The following is a 25952-nucleotide window of genomic DNA, read 5'->3' as shown; positions in this document are numbered from 1 at the left end:
CAACAGTTTCCACAACTGTGGGGAGAAAAAGTCACTTAAGGGACAGCTAACAAGGACAGGCTAGCTGACCTCAGGATTTGAGTGGGTTTGTAGGGAGTCAATAGCTGTGTCAAGTGGGGGCCAGTCTGCATTGAGCTTTGAAAGTTATTAAAAATAATCTTAGAATCAATACGCAATGTAACCAGTGAACCAGTGAAGGGTTGCAAGGATTGGTGGACCGAAGTTTTGTTTTAGTTAAAATACGAGGAGCAGCATTTTGAACAAGCTGCAAACGAGTTACTAAGATTTGATTAAGGCATGTATAATGTTCATTGTAATAGTCCAGACTGGAAAAGACAACAGCATGTATGAGCTTTTCTAGGTCAGGGAGAGATAAAACTGACTTCATTTAGAATATATTTCGTCAGTGGAAGTAGGAGGATTTAATGATCTCATTAACATTGTTCAAATTCAGTTGGGAGTCGAATGTGATACATATAGATTCTTTTTTAATCCAAGATACCAAGAAATGGTAGAAATTTGCTCACTGACCGAAGACTGTTGTTTCAGATTTTTTAAATTTAGATTTAGCTGAAGGAAGATAAATGACATCCATTTCTTAATGGCATTTAGGCACTCTGTTAAGACACTCAAGCGGATGACGTTATCTGGCTTAAAAGACAGGTAGATATGGCTGTCATCGGCATAGGAATGATAGGATATCCCATTAAAATGGCTGTTTTGTGAACTCAAACACTTCCACCACTCCTCCATCGTCATAGTTGTCAGTAGATAAAGAGTGGATTCTCATTTTTGGGTGAACTATCCCTTTAACTATGCTAAATAATGTCCTATTTATTTATTTATTTTAAGTTAGCCCTCACTTACTGTTTCCTGCATTAAGCAATCACAAGCCTTACTGAAAAAAAAGTCAATGTTTCTTCAATTTCCCAACATCTGCCATGGAGAGGGGATAGTCGCCCTACCTGGTCACAGGTGTCGAGATCTTGATGGGACCTCCACGTAACATGCTAGAAATGGATCTGAACCAGTCAATAAAAGCAGACATGAATACACACAAAATGCTAAAGGGATTAAGGAAAATATATTGTATATAAGTATGGAGAAATTCTTACCACAGCTTGGTCAGTCAGGCATCTCTCAAGACAAAATGACATTTTGGCCGGAACATCATTTGCCTCAGGTTTGGTGAAATGTTAACCACCAGGCTTTGTGTTGCCCGTTATAGGTCGACCTCAACACCCATTGACAGCTCTTCTTCCCAGAGATGGACTGAAGCTTTACATTAAGAGTTATGATGAGGGTGGCCATTTTCCTTCTAAGCCTTGCCCCTTGTGACATTTATTTTCAAGATATTGAAAATAATTTAGGATAGCGACACACTTGAAGCAACCTTTGCACCGGATGTTTTTCTTTATTAAAATAGAAGGAAATCCATCATATTGGAGTTTCATGGCTCATGTTTTAAACGCATTGAGTAGGACTTGTATGTTGATCTGGTGTGAGGGGCCTTATGGGCCTTAATTCCAGATCATCATGTTCAATGCATCATTCCAGTCAACACAGTTTGAACCAAAGTGGCAGACTACAAATAATAAATATGAACTGACACAAAAAGTTAAAGGCCTCTGAAACCTAATAATCATCAACAATATTCTTAATGCACTTTCACCACCTCAGCTGCATATTCTTGTCTTTGCGGCGACATTACTGTAATAGTGCTGACCCAGTGACAACTTTCTAGATGAACGCCCAGACTGTGATCAACGAGCAAATGTGACATTTGCCCACACTCACACCCCCTTCATACTTGATCTTGCTCACACTACTAACACTTAAAAAAAGGCAGCTAATCAGTAACCTGCTGCATCATCCGTCCGGGTGACATCTTTAGTGGCCTATTTGAATTTTGAACTTAGTTTTAAGATACAAGAACCTACTGCCAAAATATATCATCCCTTCAGGTTTAATGAAACTGGATCAGTGCAGTTTGTGAAATTGATTCATTTGGACAGTTGGTGTCATTTATAAGGATGGCGTTCATAAAGATGCCTTCCAGGATAGTCAACCAGACTTTTTCAAAAGCTGCAGTCTTCTACCAACAGGGGGTAGGACAGGAGTGACACACTGATTTACATAAACAATGCCTTACGTTTGGAATTACAGATTAAATGATTAGTGTATCTACCAATTGGCACAGAAATCTCTCTGCATTTTTACAATCATATAATTTCCTGGTTTCTAATCTAAGCATATTTCTCTGTTATTATAAGAATAATTATAAGCAGCAATTTATCTGGAAAATTCAAATGCAAACACACACAGCTGGAGATTCTCCACTCAGATGTGTTCACAACAACACAGACATCTCCTGCATGTTCAAGCAAGGGGGGGGGGGCAGAACATAACATATTAATTCTGCTGCAGAGATTCTGTGTTTTTGTTTAGAGCACATTGTTTAGAGCGACAGCTGCATCGGCCCTTATCACCAAAAACTCTCATGATATCTTACTCTGTGTCTTCAAAGTGTATGGCTCCACATTTTCATCCTAAATTTATATACAACTTAATTTGTATAGCACTTTTCAAAATAAGGTTACAAAGTTCAATTCGATTCTAAGCATCAATCATAACATATAAAGGTTAAGTTAAGTTAAGTGTTTTAAGTGGTCATCAAGACTATAAAAGTGTGATAAAACAACATATAGCATTCACCATTCACCATAAATGCCCAATTGCTTTTTACTATTAATGCTACACTATGAAAAAGAGTTCCTCTGGACCCCCGAGGGTTTGTGGCCCTTAAAAAGTCTCTAGGAAGTCTCAAAAACACATATGCAACTTGGAATATAAAGGTTTCACTGTGGATACAGATTCCTATATGAACCAACTGTATGCCCTCTTTCAAAGAAAATGTAAAACGAAAAGAAAAGAAAAAGAAAAACAATAACACAACAATTATACAATGTGAAGGAGTTAGAGTACAGGTGATTGTAAAGGTTGTTGGTTCGACATAAAATTGAAAAACTATATCCTACTGAAAACCAAAAAGACCTTTCCACAGAGGTGGTGCCGAGGAGAATCTGACAGGATGATCTGTTCTGCCAATTTTTATAAAATGCTCAATAACGATCAACTGTTTATAGCTTATGTCTGTAGGCTTCCATTCTAACTGTAAATGTCATTGGAAAACCATAAAGCATATAACATTTAATGAAAAGTATCCTGTTATACTTAGCAGAAGAGCCGCTCAGAAAGAGACAGGCACCCTGGTTCTTGCATGGAAGTTTTCCGCCACATGATTTGGTTGGTTTTCAGAAAGTTACTGAATAGTCTCTGAACACCACTTCCCATCGGACCCACAGTTGAAAAGTAATGGCTGAGTTGACATTTAATGAGAGAAAATGCTTATGAGCCATTCACTTGGGATGGACCTGGTTGACTGGTAAGTGTTTGGGTTTTTGAAAAGGTCATGAGGTGAATATATTTAGCTTACAGACTGACAAAAAGAGACTCATTAAATTACCAGTGTCTCTTTAATCATCTGTCGAACCCTCAGCAGGAAATAAGGCAGGACAACTCTGATTAAAGGACTTGGTTTGTTTTTCGCTGCTTATTAATTTATCTTTCCCTCTCTTTACATGTTGTGTAAAGCATTTGTATCGCAGTGCAAACTTTGATTTGAATCTGTGATGGATGTCAGTCTACTCAGGCCTAGGGTTAGTTAAAAACAGACATTTTATTGTTGTACCAAATATGCTAGAATTTGTTTCCCTACAATTAACTAATCTTTATGCAATCCAGTGTCGGGTTTAGGACAATTTGGACAAATGGAAATGTTGACCTGATACTGGTGTGAGATGAAAAGTCAGACGATTACCAAGTAATTCTGTGTGAATCATGAATTTACCAGAGTTGTTGAGATATTTCATTCTAACCACGAATGTCTGTATATTTTTTATGACCATACAACCAACAGGTCTGGCAATATCTTTTTGAAGTGGTGGCCTGACTGAGGTTACCATGAAGCCAAGCAGCAGCTAAAAACAAATCTCCTTACTTAACTCCAGCTTGGATGTTTTGGCTTTCAAATACAGAAGATCTATTTAAACTGAGTGAAAAACAATTAAGCTCACATTTCTGACCTAAGGCTGTAGTGGTTGGTAGAGCAAAGAAGAAAAACACAGTGTTGCTTACTGAAAAGAGTGAGAGTCTATTATAGGAGCAGGGTTTGGATGAATGAATGAATAGGAGCAGGGTTTGGGTGAATGACCTTCACTCCGTCGCCTGCTGTTCGTTTCCTGTGTGAAACTGATGGCCAACACAATTCCTCTTAACTACACCTGTTCTACAACCTAAACCACATGTTTATTAATGATGGTTCTCTAATGTTAAATACCCAAACCACAATATTTTCATTAACATACAAGTACAGTTGTGGCTGACCCTAATGGAACTGCGACAATATCTCATGGCACATTTTTATTATTGTTAATAGGGAGGACAAACATCCAATATGTTTGCTCTTGCAGGTTGTATCCGGGACAAGCGACGTATTAGTGGTTGCCTCCAACCTGAATGATGTGCTCATTGAAGTTGGAGGACTTGAGGATGGATTACATTTGCCCCTTGCAAAGACAACTTCCACAGTTGCTTCTCTCTTTCCTTAAATGACATTGGAATAAATAATTCTCCCTGTGGTCTTGGAAGCCGTATTATAAATACTCTATCTGTGTCTGTGTTCCTCAGCAGGAAGTGATGTGTCAAGCAAGATAATTTTGTGAGTGTTGAAAGGCTGTTTGGTCACAGTCCAATTCCCATTAAAAACACTGCAGGGAATGGATAAACACTCGATGAGAGAATGGGGATGTTTAAGTCCCTCCAAAGACTAAGCAAATGACTCAGACATGACAGATGAGACATAACCGTGGGTTCAGAGAAAACATCCTGTTGGTAATTGTTTGAAATGCCAGCAGTGCATTTAGAAAATGAATCATAATAATCAGGTAGGAATAAAGTTTCAGCATTTATAATGTGCCTGATTTCAGTCACGTCCATTTAAATCAGCCTGTGAGGACTTTTGAACCGTAGCGGTCTGTCAGTTTAGTGATAGACAAAAGCAGTTTGGAGGAAACTGATGTAAAACCTTCAAGAACACATGAGTGTCGTGCAGAGGGTGCACACATGCTGGAAGTTCACACAGCAGCTTAGTAAAGTTGAAATGAAATTAAACTTGGGGGATGAAACATAGTGAACTGATGCCTGATATAAGAAGTGATAATGGATGATGTTCAAAGTAAAAAAGCAAAGAGCCAACTTCCAGTTTCTGATAATTAAAGATAATTTAAGCAAAGCAGTAATATGCTGTTTAGCATTTTGAAATCCTTTTCACAACCATCCTTCCTGCTGGTTCATACAAGCTGAGTTCACATGGAAGCACATTACACCAAACGTATACTTCAGCATCAACAACATCTATTTGTGATCATTTTTCAGGGATAAACGGCAGCCTTAAAGGAATAGTTCAACATTTTGGTAATTAGAGAAGAGTCTTTTCCTCATGAGAGATTACAACAGACATCAAAGAGTTCACTGCACTTGGACAGAAAATATTCCAACACATGATTCCCTGATAATATCTTGTTGTTTTTGTATGGCTTTAGCTACACAGATATTACGCATTGGCTGTTTATCCTAGTTTCTACGCTTTATGCTATAATAAGCTAATAGGCTGCCTTCTATTCGACACAGGAATGAGATATATCAATAGGAACTCAACTGTTGAATATCTCATATTTTGTGCCTCTAACATTTCTGTCTGATTTTGCCTCAGGTCTCATCGTGGGTTCGTTGACCGTGTGCTGGCTTCCCAACCAGATTCGTCGACTTATGAGGGCCACCGTGCCCAAGTCCCACTGGACTCCTTCTTTCTTCAGGAGCTACATCACACTTCACCCTGTGGCTGACTCCTTCTTCTACATCAGCTCTGTGCTCAACCCATTCCTTTACAATCTGTCCTCCAGGCAGTTCAGGGAAGTCTTTGTTCAGGTGCTGCGGTGCAACCTCACTATCGAACACGTGAACAAGCGCAACTTGAAGAGCTTACACGCTGCTTCTGCGCGCTCACAGCGGCCCCTGTTGATCAGGTCATTGCGTAGAAGCAAAGCAAACCAGGCCTCCCAGGTACAAGAAACACCCCCTCCCACTTTTACAACCTTTCAGAAGGATAGTGGCATAGGAGATAGTCATACATCAGATCCTGGGACGACCGTCACCCTGCCTGAACAGTCAGCTTCAGTTCTTGAAATAAAGACAGAGGAACCATCAGAGACTGAAATATAACGTGCTGTAGCCTGCAATTTATTATAACACAATAAACAGTAAAAACAAACATGGCGGAAACTTCTTGGTCCAAGGACATTTGTGCTGTGCCATTAGAAATAAATAAAGACATTTATACACAGTAAATACAGTTGGCTACAAAGTGTTAAATCATGAATTTCAATGATCTGTGACAGATCACAGTAAGCTGACAACGCGGCAATAAAAAACCTTGCATTTAACATAAATTTGTAATTATGAAATAGACACAAACCAACAATACTACAAGTCCTTCAAATTCATTGAAAAAAATTTGGTCTTTGTCTATGCCACTTTTGGGGTCATGGCAGAAAGAGATGTTGCCATTCTTCCACACAATGAGCATTATGATATTTACTTGTGATCATCTTCGAACCACTGTGGGGCATGTTATTCACTTCTTTTAAAACTGCAGCATGCAAACTAAATGATGTTCCTCAGCTACATGTTGTCCCACGCTCTTACAGCGGATGGTGATTGTAATGAAAACACTAGAAATGCATCAAAAAAGATGGGGCCTGGAAACCAAACAAATCTGATTGGTTATAGTTTTATCCAATGAAATCTAGAGATGTTTTTTCATCTGCAAACATTGATGGTATCTCTTGGAAATAGAAAATATCAATGACTAATTTCTGAATTTGATTTGACAAGGCTAGGGGTTAAACAGGACAACATCACAACACGTGTGTTTCTCCATGTGCTACCTTTAACTTTCAGCTCAGTTCCAGAGAAAGAAAAGTCATGTGTAAACTCATCAAACCAGCAAAAAACACAATTTTTATATTTTAAATGAACCACTGAAAAAGCAACAGAATGTTACCATTTGATGAGTTTTATATGTACAATATTTTTCAAGTGAAGCCCATCGTGACCTAAAGATACCTAAAATGATACCTATCATAGAAGATCTTGTCCTAAAGTCTCTTTCTAACGTGAGTCCATTATCCTGGACAGTCACTGACAGCCATTCCTGTCGTGCCACCTCATACTTGTGATTTCAGAAATAAGCGATGCCAAGACCATGTGGTTAGTTTGAAACAGATTTCTGTATTTCAGCATGCTCTTGTAGCTCTATGTACAGAACGTGTGAGCAGAATGTTATTGTGAGAACTAGCAGAGAGAAGTTTCAAAATACAACTGAACTTTTGAATGGCTTTCACTGATGTTACTGACTGTTACAGTATGAATTTGTCATGGAATTATGCGGGTGTGTGAGGTGCTATCATCACAGACACATACATTATTTATTCATCAAGTCATTTTGTCATGTCTGCAGATTCTTTCCTCCAAATCATTTAATATCATGGCTGCACATTTCATACTCAGTTCATACATATGCTGCCAGCTTGGTGATAGTTAATGGTTTCCGTGGAGAATAAATCATGGAGTTTATTCTGGAGATCGAATGGAGAATGAGTGATGAATCTTAACTTGCTTATCTTTCCTGCAATATATCTTATTTGACCTTGCAGTGTAAAAAAGACAAATGTGCATAAGCCACCTACTGTCTGATAAATAGCTCCAGGCCCTGTGATCCACAGCACTGTGCATTTCCTCCTCAGCTAACCCAACTCCACTTGTAAGCTGCGAGCATGAGGATAAAAATCCCCAGTGCTGTATGGTGTTTGAACTCTGAAGGCAAGCTGCGACAAAAAGCAGGGGAAGAAAGAACACAAATATTATACAAAGCTTCCACATGCCTCGTAGAATATACATTTCAAAGTGTGTACGTCTCAGTTCTGGTTCGTGTCTTCTGTACTGTCAGCAGCAGCTTTGTTTCTCCATGCCCCATGTGAAGGTCTGTCAGCAGAGGGTGAGGGACAGTAGGAGGATGTAGACAGAAAATACAGGGAGCAGTGGTGTGGTCAGAGTGATGGCAGCGGACGGTTGGGGTCGCTTCTTCTGGCGTGGTCCATTACACAGCGGTGTGTTGCAGCAGGTGATGCACACTGAGTTGAGCTTGCCGGTGCAGAACTGCTGGTAGCCAGAGGAAGCAATCAGACAAGCTCCAGATGAGGCGCAGGACTTACGGTAGTGTATCCCTGAAATGCACGGAAATAGATATTTTAAGCCAATTTGATTCGAGAGAGAGAGAGTGTGTGTGTGTGTGTGTGTGTGTGTGTGTGTGTGTGTGTGTGTGTGTGTGTGTGTGTGTGTGAGAGAGAGTGAGTGAGTGAGAGAGGAAAGACAGACAGAGAGAGAGTCTTTGTGTGTGAGTGTGTGTGAGAGAGAGTGTGTGTGTCTGTGTTTGTGTGTGAGTGAGAGAGAGAGAAAGGCAGACAGACAGAGAGAGAGTCTTTGTGTGTGAGTGTGTGTGTGTGTGTGTGTGTGTGTGTGAGAGAGAGAGAAAAAAAGTGTGTGTGTGTGTGAGAGAGAGAAAGACAGACAGAGAGAGTGTGTGTGTGAGAGAGTGAGTGAGAGAGGAAAGACAGACAGAGAGAGAGTCTTTGTGTGTGAGTGTGTGTGAGAGAGAGTGTGTGTGTCTGTGTTTGTGTGTGAGTGAGAGAGAGAGAGAAAGGCAGACAGACAGAGAGAGAGTCTTTGTGTGTGAGTGTGTGTGTGTGAGAGAGAGAGAGAAAAAGTGTGTGTGTGTGTGTGTGTGTGAGAGAGTGAGAGAGAGAGAGAAAGACAGACAGAGAGAGAGTCTTTGTGTGTGAGTGTGTGTGTGTGTGTGAGAGAGAGAGAGAGAGAGGGCAAATGACAAGAAAATCTCTATATAATATTCTTACTAATGGAATTTCAGCTTAAAGAAAACAATGAAACATGTTTCAAGAGAAGCTGAAAGAAAACTTGATCATTAATAACATCTCTTTATCGGGCTGATGCTCCTAAGTTAACTCATTATTTGAACAGTTTTCTGTGTCTCTAAAACACTCTGTCTTCAGTTGATATGTGATAAACAGTAATTGTCAGTGCAGCGTTACCATATAGAAATAAAGCCCTATTAGCTCGGAGCTAACATTGAAAGTATAAGTGGAAATGAGAAGGGTCACACTGACGAGCAGCGGACCAACAGAAACATACAGGTCATTAGGAGTTCAAGCCGGAGAGGGCCGGCGGTTGATCCCCATTCATACAAAAGTGTCCTTTCGCAAGATACTGAACACGTAATTGCCAATGACGGCTGTGCTGGCGGCGTGTGAGTGATAGGGACGTGCTGCACTTAGATGTATTGTATGAATGTGTGTGTAAATGGGTGAATGGTGAAACTGCTCTGAGCTTTGAGTGGTCATCAAGACTAGTGCTTTATAAATATAGACCATGTACCATTTATGTTGAGGAGGAGGCGGCAGCATGAAGCACAGACCAGCAGCCCTTATGATTATGATTATTATTATTGAAAGTTTGACAGATCTTAAAAATGATAATAATGAAGTGTTCCAAGTCTCTCTCTCCCTCTCCACCCCCCCTCTCTTCTCTCCCCTCTGTTTTGTCTCTCCACATTTTTGGAACTGCTGGATTTCACTTTAATATTGTATGGTCTCCAACGTATTATGTAAAACGCCTTGAGGTCATGTGTGATGTGATGTGGTGCTACTATCTGAAAAACTGAATTGAACTCAACCAGATGATGAAGCTTGATTCACACTGCAGCAGAACAGGTAGTGTGGATGATGTGATTTGCTTTGATGCCCTCAATCATTCAGCCTTAATGCCTTAATCTCTTGCTAATCATTTTACCGATTACTACATAACGTACACAGCCTTTTACAAAAACATTACAACTCCTCTACTTGTATAAACCTATATACCACGTTGTTATACTATATATATTTCAACATTTTCAGCCCTATTTGTTTTGTTCTGTTATCTTCTGTGATAAACAAAGTTTTAATAAAAGCTTAATGATGTATAAATGATATATGCAGTCAGATTTTCTTCGCACTACAGTTCTCTTTTCAAACTACTCAAAAATTCCAAGCCACATCTTTTCTTGCCCACATTTGGTTTTCCATCGGAGTGAAGGAATCAAGGTTAGGAAAGGAGAGAATTTTGACTTTTCAGCTGCAGCCTTGAAGAGGTCCATTAAGATGCAAACAAAATGAAACACAAAAACATCTGATCCTAAACAGCTCGAGTAGAAAAGACATTTGATTGAATTTGAGTCTGTCACAACTTTTGAACATATGAAGATTAACCTACCAAGTTTTACCGACACAATCAATTAAAGCAAAGCACATATTTTTCTGAGGTAAATGTGATGTTTCCATTAGGTTTGTTTTATTTACACCAGCTGCTGGTGACATCATTTTACATGTTTTGTTGTGTATAGATATTGTGACTACTATGATTAATGTATTGGATATCTGCTTTGGATCAACTTGTGATGTAAACATTGTTTTTTTCAATAAGGCAATAGTTTAGAGTGCTGCTTGTACAATTTACAGTATAAGTCTCCTGAGAATCTCTGACAATATCGCTTTTGAGTCAAATCAAATTGAATTGGAAGCTTGTGAATCAAAATTGAATTGATCCAGCAGATCAGTGATACCCAGCACTAACTACTGGCTGTAATTCCAGGAGCATGGTGCTTTGCAGTTTTCAATGAAAGGAATCTCAGTTACATTTAGGTGTTGAGAAAGTACAAATTCACATGTCAACACTTTCAACTGCAACGTTTTCAGCTTTTTTTGCTTCAAATTCAGTTGGATGGTTCACTGACTTGTAATAGGGAAAATGGCCCCAATATTATTCCCACTCCTTACCCTGCACATCTGTTCTTGCTCTGTGCAACTTTGGTGAGTGGGTACGAGCTCCTGTGAGAAATAACTGACTGATAGTGGCAGCTTTGATTGATTGACAGAAGCAGGCTCATCAAGTTGAAGTGAGATCAGTTAAAAAGAATAAGTTGTCATTAAATGCCAGAAAACTTGAAAAAAAAAGTTTGGTGCAGTCAGAGCGATCACAGCAGCAGATCCTCTGAGTCTGATGAGAGAATCTCCTGCTGCTTTGTGCATGCGTGAAGGGAAACCTCTGGAGAAAGTCCAGACCCCAGAGTACCTGTCTGAAAACATGACTCACAGATAGATGTCAGCTGCACTCTCACGCTTTACCAATTCGTTTTTACAGATTTCTTCTTTAAACCTTCGCTCTCATGCAGACCTTGACTGAACAACACCAATCTTTCGTCTACAGTCATTAAATCTCCTAATGCTGACAATAATAATGACAACATGTGATGTGCACAGAAGCAGACACCTTGTCCTGGACAGAGAGAGCTATACTAGAACATTTGATTATGTCTCCCATGCCCTTTTCTAATTCTGTACACTTGTTTTGTAAGTAGCATTTTTCAAGACTTGAGAGCCAGAGGTTTCCCTTCCAGTGCTCATGGTCTGGACTGAGAGCACGGCATTGGATCTCAGCTGAACTCATTTCCATTCCCATTAGTTATACATTTCAATCCAGTATGTAGCAATCTGTTCTTTAAAAATCTGTCATTATCTCTTTATGCCTGATTCAGAGTTTCTTATCAGGAACTAGTGAATTAATCATTATTCAGTTCTTGAATTTAATCCCGACACACCTATTTGTGAACCTTTTGTAAGATATTTTGCTGTGCACCCATCTGTGCCCATAGAGACCTTCAAAAAGCAGCTTAGTTTTGGTAAATACAATTTTAACATCAAAAGACTCGTGACACCCACCAGGCTCTGTCCTATTTACAGGAAATATGTGCAAAAAATCAATGTGAGGGTTTCATCTCAAAAACTTTCAAAAACTAAACTTATAAAGCATTTTCAGTGACAGCATTCCTTTTTTTTAAATCTCCTCTGAAAAGCATCAATCTCAGAGAGGTTGACTCATCTTCTCCAGTTCTTATCTGCATCACAATGATGTTTGGTTAGATGGACTGGGAATTCAAGAGGAGGTCCTCAGCTGTGACCGTTTTCATCGTTAATATCATTTTATCTCTATTTTGCACTATAAAGCATTAATTTACTTGAGATGCTTATTGGATCATGTCAGTTTTTTTTTGCATTGAAGATTACTGGAGGGAAGATTTAACATTTTGCTGACATTTTACTTCAAAGAAACCCCATTACCCTTGTAATGTTCACTCCTCTCTCCGCCTGAGCGCAGAAGATGCAGGTGTAGCAACAGACCTGCATGTTCATTCACACTGTGATTCCTCCCGAGTATTAGAAACTGCAAATATCAGTGTGGAATCTTACAGAGAAGAAAATGTTCCATCTTCTGTCACACGAGCTGTCGGACAGACAGATCAGAGGATCTAAGTCAGTCTCTGCTCAAACCTTAAAATGGCTGTTGTTGCTATGAAGATAATTCAAGAAGAAAAATATATGGAACAACCGTAAGTAAGAAAATCAAGTGATTGTAAAGGGGTTATAAATATGTTGGCTTTTATTTTAAGGAGTAATTGGAAAATAACAAGGACCAAGTACACAGGCTGTTGTAAAATTGTGTGTGGTGAAGTGTTGGTGACAGACTACAAATTTGACTGTTCAATACAAAACAGGCCTGCTACTTCAATTTTGCACCTTTTTTACCACTTGCAGGTGATATGAGTACCTACACTTATTTTAATCATTTTTATTTTTCTTACTTCGAGACTGTAACGTCAGGAGAGGGCTCGTCTCAGCTTTACATGTTTTATTACCTTAAGCTGCTGTAGACCTGGTGAATGTATTCTGATCTGTTACAATATGGATCCACTGTTAAACAAAAGGATGTTGACAGTGATGTAATTGGGTCGTATAATCAGTGGTGCTGCCCCCGTTGGATAACTTGAGACCTCAGTTTTTTGAGTTAGTAATCCAGCTGAGGATTTGTCAGAAATATTGAATGGTAACATGGCTGTTCACTCCCCTTTGTTTAATGTAGTGTTCTGTGATGTTTTAATCTTTCTTAGTTTAACATTCCTCATAAGAGAACCACCATATAAGAAATGTTGGGCAATAAAAAAAAGATTTGCTGTGCAAGGTGGCCACTGAAGAGTTTAACCATCTTATATGAGAAGATTCTCAGTTATTCAGGTCGTGGTATCGTCAAAGGTTGTACAGGTGAACACAGGCAACTGAACTTGCTTTGATTTTGAAGATGTTTCACCTTTCATCCAAAAGGCTTCTTAAGTTCTCAATGGGAGGTTTTGATATTTCACTTTTAAGGGTCTGTACCTATGCTGAGAGTTTAACAGGCAGGTTGATGAAACCCCCACCAGCTAGTGGTATCTGGTCCTCTGAGTCAAGGTGTGAATGGCTGTTGATACCTGTAAGTCTTAAGCTGCCTGAGTGAGAGACTCCAGAGGTTCTGTGGACTTTCTGCAACGGGCGCCCTAGTATTAAGTCAGCAGGAACTCTGGAGAGTCTGGGTGTGGGGCAGTGATGGGTGCTGTGCTGTCTGGGGAGATAATTTAGGACTGCATTGTAACCCACCACCTCTATTAACTAATGGTTTGAAAGAAGAGTGAAAGAAGCCATTTGTGTCAACCTGGAAAGACCATCTGTTTTCTCTGGCAAAAAATACCTCCTGAAAATAGTGGCCCTCTTCCTTGAAGAGTAAGTCAACTGCTGAGGCCTGGCCTGAGCAACTGGCTCTACTATGTTATGCCATCTGTTTGTCCAATGTATAGGTCTGAGCAGTCCTCAATACATTGGACAGTACAAACCACATCAGTTGTGTATTGGTGTTTTGTACTTAAGGTGAACAAGCTTTTACCAAAGTCTGTTGCTGGGCTTAAAATGTACAAATGTACACGTTTCCAGTGTTTTTTTATTTCTCCTTTTCCAGAGACTCTTGCAACATACATAATCACAATGTTGTTCCATTTGTTGTTGATAAATACCTTGCACAAAGTTTAACCACCCTATAGCAACTCTCATCTGTTGCAACAAAGTCTGAAGGTGTAAAGGTAGTTTTTAAACGTAAGATGAAATGTGATGTAATTAGCTTCAGGTTTCTTCAAAATTCATTCATTCAATCCATTAGATGGGAAAAATAAAGTGTTTGTTCATAGTTGGAATTGTTGACCTTACTATATAAGAACCTTGACATAACATATATTATGAATGTATATTACGATTTGGCGCTATATATAAAATGTAATTTGATTTTAATTTCACGGGAAACTTTTCTAATTAAAATTTGGACAAACAAACACATTCACTCAAATATGAGGTGATTAAATTCCATATGCCCTAGTTATGAGCAAGGTGCCAATTTGTGGTGCTGAACAAATATCATCAAATGAAGCTCAGACAGAAGGGAAGAGGGAAACACTCAATTTAAAAAGTCTAAAGTGCTTGGGGGAGATTTCATTTCATGTGTGCATGGGGATTCTAAGATTCAGCACTTCAATCTCAATTATTCTATTGAGTTAATTTATGGGAAAAAGCTTGAATTTTCTTATCAGCTTTAAGCCCTGAGAGAACTTTAGTCTAATGGCAATCAGCATTACTTAGTCCAATATGTCCAAGTGTTAGAAACCCTTTGATCAGACATGTTAGTGAAAAACAGTTAATCATGAAAATAAATCACAAGCCATGGTGACCCTAACATTTATCTACTAACTATTATCTTTTTTACTATTACTATTAACTACTCTTCCTACTATTAACTATTAACTAACTTGACCTTAACAACTGTATTTGTAAGTATTTTCTAATCCCCTTTTTATAATTAACTAATCAAGTTGCTAGTCCCCTAGTTTCACTCTTTCCTTATGTGGACAAGCAGGGGACTGAGAACAAACTCGACAAAACAAAAGGTTAACATGCCAGAATGAAATCCTCATTTCAGGACCATGGATAGCGCTACTTTGCCAGACATTACTATCACACTTCAATACTCAAAATTCAAAATGGCACACTTTGCATTACATGAATGGGCTATTCCCGCACAACAGTGTTAGTCCATCACTGATTGTATTCTTGTTTGCACTACGGGCTCATGTTGCAGCACTTCACTTTTACTTTATTTATTTTGTCTTTTGGTTAAGTAGCATTAATGAATAAAAAGAAGGACTCACTGGCAGGATATACAAAGGTTGGGGGTGGGGGGCAGGATGGGGGGGGATCACCCCCATTCAGTTTATTATCTATCTAAATCAAACTTGACTAGGCAGGGAAATTAGATTGCAGTTGTTATATGAGCCAGCATAAAGATGTCATCCAGATAAATGGTCAGTGGAGACAATAAAACAGATAGCAGGTATTTTAGAGATAAAAAAGAGAATTTCATCAAGAGATAAAAGTTAACAAGTTCTGTGCAGTCCTATAAACACTTGTGGATGTATTAATCCAAAATATCTTTTTTAGAGCTTCATTCAACAAATATTGTCTCTTTAGATCCAGATGTCTTTTTCTAGAGAGGTTGACATTTACCACATTGAGTGTTGGAAAGACTGAAGATGAAATTCATTCCCACCTTTTCATTCATGTGTGTGCTATATAAGTCTACGTAGACAAAGAGACAGCTAAAAGGACTCTCCCAGGGCAGCGGGCATGCAGGGTTAGTGCTGCTGTCAGTCTGCTCACTTTACAGTGTTCATATGAAAGCTAGAGAAAGATGGTAGCAGCAGTATCCAGCATATTTTCAATTTATTTTTATGCAGTGGGAGAAAGTGAAGACACATCATAGATATTTAGAGTCTGTGGGCTTTACTGACTACAGTGCTTGCCTGTGTTTCACTGCTGGTTGTTGTTTCAGGTGCAGATCGTCAACCACTTTAACCACAAGAAGTCAGTGAGCTGTAAATTATACCTTAGAATATATTTGTATGTTGTTATGGTGGCATGGTGGTGCTGTGGTTCATTCTGTCACCTCACGGAAAGATGGTTATTGATTTGAATCCCTGTTCTGTCTTCCGATATGGAGTTTGTATGTTTTCCTCATGTCTGTGTGAGTTTTCTCCAGGTAATCCAGCTTCCTCCCACAGTCCAAAGACATGAAGCATTGCGTTAGTTCATGTATTACACAGAGTCATTGGCTCAGCTATCATAATCATCAGCTCAATAGGTGCACAGGTGCTGGTAAGTCACCTACCAATCACAGCCCGTCCTCTCATTAAGCATTAAATACAACCTCCTCCTCACTGATCCCTGCTCAGCTACACTGCCACGCATGCGCAAGTCCAAACATGGTCTCGGTGAATACACGGCTTCCATCTCTGTCTCCACCTTACGCCCACCTAGGGTTCTGCACATGTTCCCTGCTCATCCTAGCATGCTGCTCGGCTAATCCAGGGAACATCCAAGGAATGGAGCAATCAGCGCCAAGTATAACTGTATTTCCATTTAGGCAATGAATGGTTAAACTCTGACAAAGAGTTACTGACTGAAATGCAGTTAGGTTGACTGGTGACTCTAACTTGCCCATAGAGTATGGTGAGTACCCCACCTCTTGCCAAATATGCCGACCCTGTGAACACAACAACCCCCTCAAAGGATAAATGATGGACGAATGTTTAATTTAATGTTAAGAAGCATCAGTACAACATAAAGTCCATCAAACCCTTCTCAGCAATCAAGCTCCGGCATTTAAAATGACACTTTAGCAGTCATGTACAGTCTCTCTGTTTAACAAGAACAATGTTAACTACTGTGACTAACCACATTCTCATTTCCCTCTTCCTGATACAGTAAATTAGCTCTTGCAAATTGCAAAAGCTAATTTAGATAAGACATTAAATCAGAGAGACAAGAATGTTGCTGCTTGTCTCTCCTCTGCTCTGTGCTGCTCTGTGGTGTCCTCAGCAGTGTGGCCAGGACAGTCAGTCTTCTACCAGGTGGGGTTGGATGGTTACATAAACAGAACATGCTCAGGGACTGTGTATTATTTCAGATTTTCAGTTTCAGTTTCAGCATTTTGTACTGACCTGAACTGTAGGCTCTCAGGACTGTCTCATCCTGCCTCAGGCCATAAGCACGTGACAACTCCGACCCGGAGAAAGTTTAAGAATCACATCAACATTGTCAATAAAAAGACCTCATCACATCTTGATAGGAGCAGTTGTAAACTGTTCTGCTCTGCTCCTGACTGCATCCTCATGTCTTTAATTGAAGACATTTGACTGAGTCTCCTTCAAACAGCATTGATGCCTGAACAATCAGTTAATATATGAGATTCAGCGGGGGGTGAAATCCAGCTCCAGGCCCCTACACCACATTCACTCTTCTGTCTGTATCTCAGAGAGGACTTCACAAAACAACATCATTTTCTGCACAGCCAGGGAGAAGCTGTGTGCCAACTTCTATCAGCTTCACCTGCAACACATCAGCCACTATTATGTGATTTTGCTGATAATCACACGTATTTGTCTTGTCACCACTGCTCCTCCTGGTGTGCAGTCTCTGCGGATACTGTGGGGATAATACATCTTCAGGGTGAGGACAAAGTGCCAAATTTATGCACACCCCAGTGACAAGAAGCTAATCTAGAGAAACCCCTCTGTATAATATCAAACATGTATTAATAATGCCAGGAACTGTGGGAAGTTCTGCTCACAGTATGAAGATTTTCAGATTTCTTTGCTCTTGCTGCACAAGGAGTTAGAGTGTTGTCGAGTTATTTGTCAACCTTATACTATGTGTTTTTCTTCACTTCTCTACCATATTGTAGGTGGTGTGTGTAGAGATTTGTCATAGATTCTTTAGGTGAAGGTTTTGAAAAACCTGAGGGGCAAATAAATTGTGATCCATGAAACTTGCCAAAGCTGGAGTTACATTTTTTTTAAACTACCAAGCATTTGTATCTTCACTCAACATTATTAAAGTGTACAAAACATACAACTAACTAGCAGCTGACAATCAAGCGCGTCCAATGAAATTGTACTTCACTCGCACTGCAAGACTCAGTATTTGAGGCTCAGATACTGACGGAGCACAAACCTGCATTAACCTTTCCAGTCTGCATAGCAGCAAGTTGCTTTGGTTTCTTGTTGGCTCTCCTGCACACATGGTAACTTTATTCAGTAGGTTGTGTGTTTAGTGGCTATTTAACTGGGCTTCACTGCACTATGTGAAACTTTTAAAGACAGAAACAATCTTAATTAAGTTAAAAGCACACTTGCTTATCAAATCTCACCTCATACTCATACTTGATCTGGATCTGTATTGTACTGGCAAGTCATTATGGATCATTTTCAAGCTAACTTTCTTTCCAGTTATTAGACTGTGTAAACACATTTATCAAGCTAGGTCAGACTTGCTTAATTCTAATTTACTTACCAATTTAGGTTCAAACTATTTGAAAAAATAAAGTAAATAGAAAGTTTTAATTGAAATGAAAAGGGAGCTATAAAGTAAACATAACTTGTTTACTCACCTTTTTTAAGAACTATCAACTTGTTAGATTTTGCAGTGTAATAGAATAACTCATCTATTCAATTCAATTTTATTTGTATAGCGCCAAATCATAATATACATTATCTCAAGGTCAAGACCTTAAAATCTTATTAATACAGAGAAACCCGACAGTTCCCACGATGAGCAGCACTTTGGCGACTGTGGAGAGAAAAACTCCGTCATTAACAGAGAGAAACCTCTAGAACCAGACTCGGTGGGCGGTCATCTGCCTCGACTATCTGTATCTTCAAATCTAATGTTGCCCATCAGAAAAAACAGCCAACCTCTGAGAGTGTGTATGTGGTTTGACAAAGGACGTCTGCTCTTGAATGATGCTTCGATATTCTGCAAGCCACCCTCCTCCTTCAGTGGACAGGGATAAATGCAGATGTATTGTATAACACCCTCTAGATTCAAAAGGGCTAATCTTTTGGCTAGGTGGACAGAAAATAGCTCAGTTGAGGGTGTACTTCAGTGCTTCTGCAGCTCCTTCATCTGTTTCGTAGAACAACATGCCAAGTCACAGGCTCATTCAAGCAATAATTTGGCAAGTACACTTAGGAAGACTTGAACAGCCTTGATGATTTTTATTCTTATCACTGAAGCAAATTGCGCAGCGATGGCGGTGAATCTACGAACGTTTCCACTGCATTTCAAATAGCGATAAGGTGCGGTCATTCAAATCCCTTTTTTCATGTAGAGCAGCAACAATGATAACACTGGGAGATAAAGGCTGGGATGTACATGAGCATTCAGGCAGAAATTTTCTTATTAAGAACTGTCGACTCTATGGTGCGCAATGTCGGCCCTTTTGGATTGGCAAGCACATTTCTAAAGACAAGAGCTTATTGCTTTTGCTCATCAGCAGTGGGGAGAGGCAATAAAAATGGTCACCAATTTGTGTTGGGTGTAAAAAAACCAAGCAGACCTCAGGCAGAAGGAGTGAGCTTTTGTGTCTGGGTTCTTAACCCTATAGCACATAGGCATGGTAAAACAGACACATTATTCATCACTGAAAAAGGCAACAATAAACTGCAAAACTCATAAAATCCTGCGAACTCAACGGCTGCTGCATAACCCAAACTTATGAGTCTGAACACAACAAGAACAAAATCAAAGGTTTTGTGCAGCTTTTCAGAGAAAAATATTCCAAAACTACAGGTTATGAATATTTACTAAAGAAGATGAAGTTATGTGCACAAAACCAAGGCAATCTTAACCTGAGAGGATGTGAAAAGACAGCAGCTGAAAAACATGTGCAACAAAGCTGTGAACAACCGAGCAGATAGATGGAACACTTTAATCTGATTCATACAGCCAGATTAGATAAATGCTTATAACTATACAGTCTAGAAAATGTGTAACATGTAAGACACAGTGAGTGAGATGAATTATTTGGTTTAGACACAGAAAAAACGGATTATCATTTGTGATTGAAGGTCCAAACAGCGACACAAAAGCTAAGGAAAACACACAAGTACTGCCAACATAGGTTTCCTATCATCTGATCAGAGTGGTTGTGGGTGTCTTCTCATTCTGATGAACCCACCTGATAGCTGTGTTTGTATCTTTAAATCTACAGTATTGAGGTCAAGAGTCAATCACTGAGTGCTGTCTGAATGATTAGTGAAAATGTCTTTACCCTATTTAGTGCACTCATTGGTTCTCACAATACATAGTGACATGTCTAACGATAGTCAGTAACCGTGCAATACCATCATGCATTGCACTTGCGGTGGAGGAGAGAGAAAGCAGGAACAGCCCGACCTGTCACAGGAATATAAAGCAGCACATCAAAGGACAAACTGTAGCAAACAAGCATTCATACAAAGTGAAAAATAGTTGCGGTATAACCCTGAGACAATTACGGAAAATGCACTGAGTACTGTCCGAAAGCTCTTTATCTTTTGCAGATGAAATCACTCTATAGTACTCTGCATAATCTGCAAAGTCTATATAGTGAAGTAGTAGAGAAACCCAACAGTTCTCACAATGAGGAAGCACTTTGGCAACTGTGGAGACAAAGAGAAAAAACTCTGTCATTAACTGGAAGAAACTTCTAGAACCAGAATCAATGTAGGCGGCCGTCTGCCTCAACCGGCTGGGGTGAGCAGTAAAAAATCAGGTGGAGAGGAGAGATGGGTGAAAAAGAGGGGAGAGAGAGACAGAGGAGAGAGGGTTAGAGAATGAGTGGGTGATTTCGGACTTTTTTTTCCAGATTCTATAGCTTTTTTTTTTTTTTATTGTTATATATTTTTCTAGATAGATTGACTGATATAGATAAATAAACAGTTCCAGATTTTTATTTAGGGACGTTTTTCGTTTTTAAATTCAGGGGAAGAAATTTTTGTAACACAGAAGAACCAAAAAGGTTGTTATATCCCAACCAACGAAGAAAGGGTTAAAAACATTTTGACTTTTCATGGCAGGAAAACACAGGTGTTTGTAAAAACTCTTCCAGTTTGGCTTGACGGTCTGACACTGAGACCAGCATGAACAAAAACATGGAAATCAGCCACCAGTTTTGCTGTTTGCAAACTACAGCTGCCAAATGCTCCATTATGTTCACCAGCTAGTAATTAACTTTGTTTCTCTGTTGCATGATGCTGCACTGGTACCAAACAGTATTTGTCAGAGCTCCTCACTCATAAGGTTGAGAGTAGTAACACTGAAGCTGTGGATTGTAAAAACCAAAGCAAAGAGCTGACAGAAAACGCTCTATATGAGGACCTTCAGCTGTAGAGGCAGATAATGTATTATTACTCTGTACTGGAGATCCAGATAGGGTCAGTTACACAAGGCTTAGAGTGCTGGCCAAGGACCGACTTGGGAAATGGGAGATTCGAATGAGAATATTGTGTTTGCATGGAGCCGAACCGTCTGGGGCGCAATGACGCAGCGATATCGGCAAATTACGCAAACAGAGGTTGTTTTCGCCAAAATAGGAACAATGGAATGTATTGGCACATCGACCGCAGTCGATAGGAATAAACAGGAAAGCAGGAGACCTTTGGACACACTTACACACACACACACACAGTCTTTCTTAACTTCCAGTATTTTACTTAAGTCGAGCATTTCTCTTGTGACCCCTTTAACATAACATATAGTCATGGGTAACAATGTTAATATGACAATTTAAGTATATTGAGGCTAACATGATATGTGAATCATCATTAACAGCAACTGTGGCACTGGTTATATTGTTGTGGTTTTTGTTATCTAAATGCACCACTAACAAAAGCTTTTCAGAAAAAAAGGCCCTTGAAGGTGACACAATTAAAGGAGCTCCAGTCACATCTCAAACAATCAAGACTATGTGAAAAACATAATGGAACGAAAAGCATCGGAGGGGTGATGCCTACCTGTTTGCTCACATCATTTATAGGCTGCTGTAGCCTATATACATGCTCAGTTTGTCCCTCCACAGTTTCATAATGATTTGTAATTCGTTTAGAAAACATAAACAATATCTAACTTAGTGTTTTGCACTGTTACATCATTGGAGAGCTGTGTGCAGCGCCCCACAGTGACTCTCTCGCTCTTTCTTTCTCTCTCGATTGGCAGCACAGAGAGAAATCCCACCCCTGGCAGAGGCCCATTAAAACATTCATGAAGATTTACCATCCTCAGCAGGTGGGCAGAATTCAGCACAAACTCAGCAGGTATGCTTTGGCTGTGCATGTTCACACAACAAGCAGACAGATGTCGGCCTAACACCAGCCTTGCTCTGTGAGAACATTGTGTCTCTTCCCTTCCTGCACCTCCATGACTGATCAGCTCCAAAAGTTAATCATCTGGAGACACCATCGCAATATTCCCCAAAAGTTCCCTAAATGTGTTATTTTGTCAAAATAGTCACACACACACACCAATGGAAATGATATCCTGCTTATAGGTTAATATAACATTTATATCTGTTTCATGTTTTCAATTCCTCATTGCAGAACAGACGTGAGGTTTTGTGTCTTCAGTGCCATGAATGCTTCAGTGACATTTAAGCGAGTTGGATGCATTAAATCCACACCAAGCAGGAAAGAAAATCTGTTTTTTTTAGCTTTAACTCTGGTCTGGTTCATGTTCATGTTATATTTTTACGAATTAACCAAAGGAGTAGACAAGAAGTCAAACAGATGGACAGCTGACTCGCTGAATGGACAGCCTAGTGAAGTTATCCTGCATCATCAGGACCCATGTGGATAAAATAAATTCCACTGACAGACAGCCGGTCATGCAATACTTCGATGCATCTTAGGTGTATAAACATGTTCCCTTGAGGCACATGGAGCTGACAAAGACATAACTCATCATGAGCAGTATTGACAAACAGGAACGTTCTGGGGTTATTACAGTGGGATTGTTTTGTCTTTTTAAGCGACTAGCTTTTTAAGCTACTGGATGTAGCAGTTGATTTTGCGAAAATCCTTGCGTCCACACGCTGACGAGCATGTGTGCTACCATAGTTACCAAATTATTATAAGATTGCTTCCAGAACAGTAGAAGCTTAGGTTTTTAATTGATGCTAAAATCCCACATCTACTGTCACCAAATACTGCGGCTTGTAAATTTTCTTTTTAAGCCAAAAACCAGAACTGTCTCCTCGCCATCATAATCTCTCCTTTGTTTTGAGTTATGGGATTGATAATGGTCAGAAAAGTGTTTTGCAAAACAGTATTATCTCACAGCGAAGTTGACATTGAACCCCAAACTTACGCCTTCTCATAGAGAAAGTGCTGCACATAGATGCATAAATGTGTGTGTGAAGGGGGAAATGGTACAAACTGCGCATAAAAATACAGACCATTTACCATTTGCTGTGACGGACAAATTGTAAACATGGTGTTTCCAGCCGCCAGCACAGATGCACTAGAGTCTGCATGGAAGCAGACAGAGACCTCAAGCAGTCTCAGCCTCAGTGTTCTGTTAGTCTGGCAGCTTTTTCACCAGTTTAAATGGATTGCACTGACAACCTCAGGTGAGTAATATGTGCACATTGCTTTCATTTCTTGAGCGTCCACACAGCTTTTTTATGCAAATATTATAGATGCACATAAAAACATATGGTTGCAAACTAAATCTCAGCACCCAGCTAATATCACACAATCTATCATATATCAGATTTTTGGAAAGACAAGTTCACAGAAATGCAGACGACTGTCTGTGTATGCACGGCATGAAACTAACCCATGCACTACACAGATGGAAATAGAATAGTTTATATCTATAACAGCTATTTCAAATGCTGACCTGCAGCTTAGTCTTTCATCCTTCACTGATAGTTATAGAGCTCTTAAGGGCCCCTTGTCTCTGCTGACCACAGAACAGTTTGATTTCTGCTTGCAGCAAAATCCTTGCTTCGGGCTGACTGTGCTCTCTTTCTTTGAGTTGTCCTTGTGTTAAAGTAAACTTCAAACATGCCAGCAGCATAAACAGCCGCACAAATGTTATTTCAAAACACCTATTTGTTGACAACATTTCTAATGATTAAAAAATATATAACTGCCTACAGTACAAACACACTGATCCTGGTCGTGACCAACAAGAGGATGTTTCAAGTACAGCAAAGATTTGTTTCCAACTAACGACATAACTTCTATCACCTAGATTTTAGGCTAAATTGATTTCAATAATTAATGTTGAGAGAGCTGCTCTGTGTCACAACCAAAACATAATCTATTGGACTGGCTTTTGAAGCCAGTCCATCCAGATTTCACAGTAACCCGTTCTGATTTCCAATTTATTAACAGAAGAATAAGCATGTTTAAAAAACACAGAGGTGGAAAACTGAACTCAAGATGCAACTCACCATCATCCTTCACCAGAACCTCCTTCTGGCACATGTCCTGCACGTTCACGGTGCAGTTGACGATGAATTCTGGGGTGGAGCAGTCGTGTGTCATCTCCTCACACTGGTAGCACTGAATCTGCAGAGCCAGCCCTGCAAACACATTTTTGAATCTCTACATTAATAAACTGGTTGTATTGCTTCCACCACCAATCGACATTTTTTTATGTACACACTATTTATTTTCTCTAGTATCATAAATGTAAATGCAAAATTGGTTTTAATTGCGGTGACTCTTTTCTTCTCTGACCATTTGAAACTGATGCCAACTATTAAGCAGTGTTCGAGTGGCTAGTGACCCATGTATCATACCAGCATGTATTTGCAGCTTTTCATCATGTCTTCCCTTGATAATAATAAATATGTTAATATTTAATTATGATCCCTATAACACTGACTTGTTAATTACTTATTATTATCTTAGGAACAAATGCAATCAGATACATAAACAGGTTACAAGAGAGCCACTGCGTTTCAGGAAGAACTTCACTGACAACTAGAGTGCAGATTACAATTTATATCCAAAAGATATGAGCAGCTTAAAAAAGAAAAACAACATTGAGTTAATATTGAGATAATAATAATTATTATAACTATTATAACAACAACAACAACAATAATAATAATGATAACTGTTGCATAAGTGGTATTTTTTACTTTTGATACTAAAAATGTGTATGAAGATCTTATTTGAAAACGCACCATGATATTAGACTGAGAAGAAGTATTATTTATGTGGAGGCGTCATACTTGAATGAGCAGCCAAGCTGAGCTCCAATCTCACCTGGTTTGCTGTAGCCAGACGCGCGGGAGCGCAGTGCCAGCTGAATTTCGGAGACTAAAGTCTCTTAGTTAAATATGTATATAAGGAGTGTGGTGGTGGGACCCGCTATTCAAATCAATATCCGCCCAAAAAATTCATTCCCCATCATCATAACGACGAGCCCAAATCAGAATAGGCTACAGAACAGAAAGAAGGATACAGGTAGATTAGCGCGCATTATCCAAACTGTGCGCGCTGCGTTTCCCAGTTTACCATGGACCAAAATTGAACACCTCCCTTTCTCAAGTCCCTGCGCCCCATCTCCAGGAATAAGCTGCTCTGGAAGTTTGGCTTTAAGTAGACAACCTAAAGAAACGCTTGAAACCCAGTGAAGAGATGAGGAAGAGGAGCCGTGGCACCGTACCTGAGCCGGAGAAGAACAGGAGCAAAGTTGAGACGGTGATAAGCCGCATCGTGCGCTGAGAGAAACTCTGAGTACAACCATGAGAGACGATGTTCAGCAGCTCTGAGGCGCAGGGACGGAGCATCTGGCAGCCGGGCTCTGAGAGCCTGACACCTCCTGCGACGCAACACACGTCTTATCCACCGCTGTGCACGCACACACGAGTGCTCACACATGCACGTGCATGTGCACCACAAGTGTGACTGTGATGCT

General features: G+C 39.7%; 2 protein-coding genes across 2 annotated transcripts in view; one reads left to right on the top strand and one right to left on the bottom strand.

Moving 5' to 3' along the window:
• gpr39 (G protein-coupled receptor 39) overlaps positions 1-10223 on the top strand; it is a 26780-nt gene extending 16557 nt beyond the window's left edge. The window contains exon 2 of the mRNA XM_020099603.2: positions 5834-10223. Within this exon, the coding sequence (XP_019955162.2) occupies positions 5834-6342 (509 nt within the window). The 3' untranslated portion in view covers positions 6343-10223. The remainder of the gene's footprint in view (positions 1-5833) is intronic.
• Positions 7152-25952, bottom strand: LOC109637326 (ly6/PLAUR domain-containing protein 1). The gene is made up of 3 exons (XM_020099604.2): positions 25701-25952; positions 24475-24606; positions 7152-8405 (listed from the first exon to the last, which is right to left on the bottom strand). The coding sequence occupies exons 1-3, from the start codon at positions 25822-25824 to the stop codon at positions 8167-8169; spliced, it is 495 nt and encodes a 164-aa protein (XP_019955163.1). The 5' UTR covers positions 25825-25952; the 3' UTR covers positions 7152-8166.

This window comes from Paralichthys olivaceus, chromosome 10 (genome assembly GCF_024713975.1).
Source record: "Paralichthys olivaceus isolate ysfri-2021 chromosome 10, ASM2471397v2, whole genome shotgun sequence".
Taxonomy (NCBI): Eukaryota; Metazoa; Chordata; class Actinopteri; order Pleuronectiformes; family Paralichthyidae; genus Paralichthys; species Paralichthys olivaceus.
The sequence above is the reverse complement of the archived record's forward strand: the minus strand, read 5'-3'. Positions and strand labels throughout refer to the sequence as shown.